The 5,260-nt window shown below is 62.0% G+C and overlaps 1 protein-coding gene across 2 annotated transcripts; it reads right to left on the reverse strand.

Annotated features, from left to right (window-relative positions):
• Nucleotides 1-1,167: 1,167 nt before the first annotated feature.
• On the reverse strand, nucleotides 1,168-5,029 carry CYP2D24 (cytochrome P450 2D/II). Of its 2 annotated transcripts, XM_070051293.1 has the most exons (10): nucleotides 5,010-5,029; nucleotides 4,762-4,970; nucleotides 3,952-4,123; nucleotides 3,539-3,691; nucleotides 3,300-3,460; nucleotides 2,798-2,974; nucleotides 2,479-2,620; nucleotides 2,073-2,260; nucleotides 1,505-1,646; nucleotides 1,168-1,417 (listed from the first exon to the last, which is right to left on the reverse strand). In XM_070051293.1, exons 2-10 carry the CDS (start codon nucleotides 4,948-4,950, stop codon nucleotides 1,239-1,241), a joined length of 1,503 nt encoding a protein of 500 aa, XP_069907394.1. In that variant the 5' UTR covers nucleotides 4,951-4,970; nucleotides 5,010-5,029; the 3' UTR covers nucleotides 1,168-1,238.
• Nucleotides 5,030-5,260: the final 231 nt, after the last annotated feature.

Here is a 5,260-nt window from a genome sequence, read left to right on the forward strand (position 1 = left end):
CTTTTGTAATGACAGATACAGACTGCTCCTAGGACACATCCATGAGGCTACCTGAGGCTACAGGAAATGCGCCCGAGTCCCCTGGAGTGTGGGTCCCCGTGCACGACTGCCCTCTAGCGGTCAGGTTCACAGACCAGGGTGCCCACGAGGCTGCCGGGTGCGGGGAGGCGGAGAGGTGAGTTACAGTGTGACAGTGAGAGGTCAGGTTTGCTGCTGAAGAGAGTTCTGGGATGACAGCTGCACACGCAGTGTGCCCACCCAGCACGCCCGGCACAGCTGCAAACGGCTGAGAGCGCCCAGCACCGCACCAACGAGGACAGAGATGTGCCAAGACACACACCACCTTGCTGGATGTGCAGAGTGGGGCGGTGCAGCAGGTGGAGGAGTTCAGCCCCACGTCCCACACTGAGACACTGACTCCGCACGGGACGCTGGGAAGCACGCCTGCAGCCTTGGACTGCCCTCCCTGACCACAGGGCCTTCTCGTGCCTGCGACCTGGACTGCACCACAGTCGAGGCTGACGATGTGACCAATGGTGATCGCGGGCCTGTGTCACTGAGCTCAGCCTTGTGACCAATCCCCAACACAGCCCTGGAAACAGCCCAGGGAGCTGCCTGGCCCCCAGCCTCTCTGTGCCTGTCACACAGCGGTGCTGGGAGAACCAAGTTCTGTCAGGATGAGTCCTCCAGGAAGGATCAGTAGAAGCTCATGTCTGCCCTGGATGGATGTGGCCCCAGGAGCCCCTCCCCAGAATTCCGAACACGTCCCTTGGCTGGAATAAACCATCACAGTGAGGACGACGGCATTCCTAGTTCTGGGAGGGCTTCTAGCAAATCACAGAGCCTGAGGGAGGTCTGGGGACCCCAACACTCTCTCCAGCCGGAGCTGGGGCTGATGCCACACAGACGCCCATGCACACACCTGCTGCTCCCCACACTCAGAGCCAAGACTGCTGCACCGCTTTTGTCACCAACACACATCCAGAGTGTGGCCAATGGGGGACGTGGCAAGCTGTCCTCTATGAGCATCGGGTCCCCTAGGTCTGAGATGCATCCAGAAGACAGGTAAGGCAGATGAGGCAGGGGTGGGGGTGGCCTCAGGCAGGTGGCTGAGCACCCATGACATTAGGGGCTCACCAGGGGCCAAGGGTGGACTCAGAAACCACAGGGGAGCCAGGAGACTGCTTTATTGTGCATCAGGGCCCTGCTGGGGGTGGGCTGGGGACTCAGAACCCCCACTAGCGGGCCACAGCACACAGCTGGTAGGGGGCCGGGGTCACCAGTGAAGCAGGGGCCCCTTGGTCACTGGGCCGGGGCTGTCCCGCGGGCACCGAGAAGCTGAAGCGCTGCAGCAGGCAGGTGAAGAAGAGGAAGAGCTCCATGCGGGCCAGGGGCTCCCCAAGGCACGCGCGGCGGCCTGTGGGGGGTCAGGGGCTCAGTGAGCCTGGGCTCCATCCTCCCACTGTCCCCAGGGCCAGGGCCAGGAGCCGGGCACCCCATGCACCTGCGGAGAAAGGCATGAAGGCCTCCTGCTTCACGAAGCGGCCCTGGGCGTCCAGGAAGTGTCCCGGGTGGAAGCGGAAGGGCTTCTCCCAGACGGCCTCGTCCTTCAGCACCGATGACAGGTTGGTGAACAGCACTGTGCCCTGGGCAGAGGATTTCTGTCCTGAGAGGGGCCTGGGCTGGGAGGACTCCAGACCCTACCCCATTCTCAGGGCCCAGGCCTGACCTGCACCCACCTGGACTCTTTCAAGGAGCCGTAGGCTGAGTTCTGCTCAGCCATGGCAGGGCCAAATGTCACAGCTCCCTGGCAGCCCTGATGCCACCTGTCCCTGTGTGCAATGGTTCCTAGGACGTCTGGTAGTACATCTTAGTTTGTCTTCCCCTTGCTCCCAGGGACTCTGGGTGACACACAGGCCCTGCCTCTGCTCTGCACCCACCCCACTCAGGGTGTTTCAGTCAGTGCCTGGGGCATGGAGGCTGGGCAGTCTGGGCTCCATCCGTCTCACTGTAGGAGGACTACTGGGGCTATGATCGGGCAGGGGTGCTGAGGGGGTGAGGGCCCGGCCTACCTTGGGGATGAGGAAGCCCTGCACCTCAATGTCCCGCGATGTCTGGTGAGGCACCCCCAGCGGGACGATGTCAGCGAAGCGCTGCACCTCGTGAACCACAGCGGTGGTGTAGGGCATGCGCGCCTGGTCCCCCATCTCTGGTCGCCGCGCCGGCCCTATGACCTCATCGATCTCCTGCTGGACCTGGCCTGGACAGACAAGTGTCCCCAAAGTGAATTTGGTCTCTGGGAGCTGAGCATGGACCCACTTTTCCATCTTGTGCTGGGCCTGTGCCCACATGACAAGGTGGTCACATTCACAGGAGGTGGAGCCAACCATGCTAGGGACCCCAGGTGTCCAGGCTGAGATCAAAGGCCATTGCCTGCTCCTCCCCCACCCACAACCCTTCAGCCCCAGCTCGGCTCACGCTGCACATCCGGGTGCAGGATCATGAGCAGGAGGGCCCAGGACAGTGTGATCGATGTGGTCACCATGCCGGCAGCAAACAGGTCAGCGACCACCAAGCGCAAGTTGTCATCGTTAAAGCTGCTCTCAGGGTTTCCCTTGGCCTGGGCCAGGACAGAGGAGTGGCTCAGAGGGACAGAAGCCCCCACATGATCTCCCATTCTGTCCCTGGCAGCCAGGGGCCTGGTAGGAGGGGGATGCACAGGCCCCACTTTGTCTGGCTGGGCCTCACAGCACCCCGAACCCCCTGCCCTGCACCTGTCCTGGCCGTTGCCTCTCACCTTCTCCACCTGATCCAGGAAGGCGTCCGTCAGGTCCCGGGGAGGCTGGGCTGGGTCGCGTGTCATGCGGTGCTCGGTCACCAGCTCATCCAGCAGAGCCATGAAAGCCTTCTGCCCATGGAAGACCTTGTCCACCAACCCCGGGATGCGCAGGAGTATGGGGATCACGTTCAGTACCTGCTCAGAGGAGGGCGGGATCTTCCTGTGCTCGGGGCTCACCTGGCCGTGCCTCAGGCTGCCCATCCCCACCATGAACCTGTCCTGGTTGGGGATGGCCAAAGACAAAGCTGAACTCAGATCTCACGGGCTGCCTGGCACCCAGCCCTACTGAGGGACAGCTTCCTTCCCTCTCCTGGGGCCGTGGACTCTGGACTCCTCTCCCATGGCTGTGGTCTGGGATTTCCCGGTTCCATGCTTTACCTGCTGCTGTGGCCTCTATGAATGCCCTTTCCCTGCTCCTATGGATGCAAATCCTTTCCTGCAGTGTCTGTTAGCCCCGTACCTGCGGCAAGTTCCCAGTTGACTCTTTTAATATGGTCTGTGTCAGGTCCATCAGCCTGGTTAAGCGATGGTCGTCATACTCAAAACGGCACCCGTGGGTGAGTGAAGCGATCACGTTGCACACAGCTTTGTTCAGGAGCATGCTGGGACTAAAGGGGCATCCTGGGGGTGGGGGTATGGTTAAGGGTGCCCCTGGCTACCCTCCTTAGAGCCCAGTAGCGCCCTCAGCCTGTCACCCACCGGCATGGTCGGCGAAGGCGGCACAGAGGCAGGTGGCTTCCTCGGTCACCCACTGCTCCAGTGACTTCTTCCCCAGGCCGAAGTTGCGCAGTGTGGACATGGAGAAGCGGCGCTGCTCACGCCACGCTGGGCCATAGCGTGCCATTACCACCCCTGAAGGCAGAGCAGACTTGTGGGCATGGCCAGTGGGTGGCACCACCTCTAATTCTGCCCCTGAACTCTGTCCATCAACCCCGTATCTGGTTCCCATCACCCCAAACTCTTGGTTACCCAGGCACCTACTTGATGTGTTGACCCCAAGTCTGCACTGTCCCTGCCTTCTGATCCCAAGTTTAGGTCACCACCCCTGTTTGTGCTATCCATGGTCAAGGTCCCTCTGCTCTCACCCTAACAAATCTCTTGCCTCCACTTGCCTTGGGCATGGGGCCCGAATCCCAGGGGCTCCAAAGTGTGTGCTGGAGGGCGGTCCGCGGTGTCCTCGCCATAAGTCACCAGTGCCTCCCGAATCACCGCCGGCCCATTGAGCACAACCACAGGCGTCCAGGCCAGCTGCAGGCTGAACACGTCCCCATAGTGGTGACGCAGCTGCAGAGCCAAATTCAGGGCATCCATCAAGACCAGGTCCCCGAGAGCTGCCTGTCCCACTGTCCCGCTAAGCCTTGGGGACCCCATGTGGGCAGGTGCAAGTTGTGACCCCCTGATCCTGGGGGTCCTGTCCCCCTGGTTGAGGGATCCCCTTTGGGCCCCACCACCCAGCTGTGGCCTTGCCAGCATCACAGCATTGTCAGTGGGGCGCAGACCCATCCCGTTTTACAGGTGAGAGAACCTGGGTCACAGAGGTGAGCAGTGACAAGACTGGAACCAGGCTGCGGCATCTCTCATCAGCCTCGGTTCCTTGATTCCAGTGGTGCTCAGGGCCCTGCTCCCGACCCCCAACCTTCTCCTTGGGATGTAATCAGAGGGGCCCTGGGGCCTGCATAACCTGTGTGCCATCGGGGGGAGGGGCTAAAAGCTGCCAAGTCCTGCCCCACCCCGGGCTTTGCCCTCCCAGGCATTGCCTTGGGAAATCCCAACTGTCCCAGGCCCGCTCGGGGCCCTTCCCCTGGAAGCCTCTGACACCAGCTTCCTGGTCTCACCCGGTCCTTGTCCAGCCCAAGATCCACCCACTCCCCTTGTTCTGCTGGGTCCCCCACCTCTGCCGCCCTCCATCTCCACCACCTCACCTGACGGAAACAGTTCGGGATGCCTCGGAAGTCCACCTGCAGCAGGTTGCCCAGGCCAGGTATGCCCACGGGGCCCGGCGGGTAGCGGGCAGCCCAGCGTGGGCGCTTGTGCATCAGGTCCACGAGGAGCAGGAAGATGGCCACAGCCACGGCCAGGGGCGCCAGTGCCTCTCCCGACAGGAGCCCCATGGCTGCCTCGCTGCTCACTGCAATCCTAAGGCAACACCTAGCACCCCACCAGCCAGGCACCTGGCACCAGCCAGGGCACTCTCACTACCCTCTCATTGCCCAACCAGGCCAGGCCGTGCCTTTATAAGGGGAGCTTTAAACCAGCCTTTGTCCTCTGCCCTGAGCCTGCTTGTTTGTTGCCAGCCACCAGAGGGTACAGGGAGGGGCCAGGGTAGCTCAGTTCATGACGGCTACAAAGGTCCTTTCCCTCCCCCTGCACTGCCCAGGTGGAAGTGGAGAGGCCTGGCAGGTGAAGGAGAAGGACTCCCTA

Source organism: Oryctolagus cuniculus, chromosome 11 (genome assembly GCF_964237555.1).
Source record: "Oryctolagus cuniculus chromosome 11, mOryCun1.1, whole genome shotgun sequence".
Taxonomy (NCBI): Eukaryota; Metazoa; Chordata; class Mammalia; order Lagomorpha; family Leporidae; genus Oryctolagus; species Oryctolagus cuniculus.

Coding starts and splice junctions, on each gene's coding strand:
- CYP2D24 (XM_070051293.1), bottom strand. CDS start 4,950: ATGGGGCTCCTGTCGGGAGAGGCACTGGCGCCCCTGGCCGTGGCTGTG. Junction 2,975..3,299: donor CAACTGGGAACTTGCCGCAG/GTACGGGGCTAA, acceptor TCCTCTGAGCAG/GTACTGAACGTGATCCCCAT. Junction 1,418..1,504: donor CTTCATGCCTTTCTCCGCAG/GTGCATGGGGTG, acceptor GACCCCCCACAG/GCCGCCGCGCGTGCCTTGGG.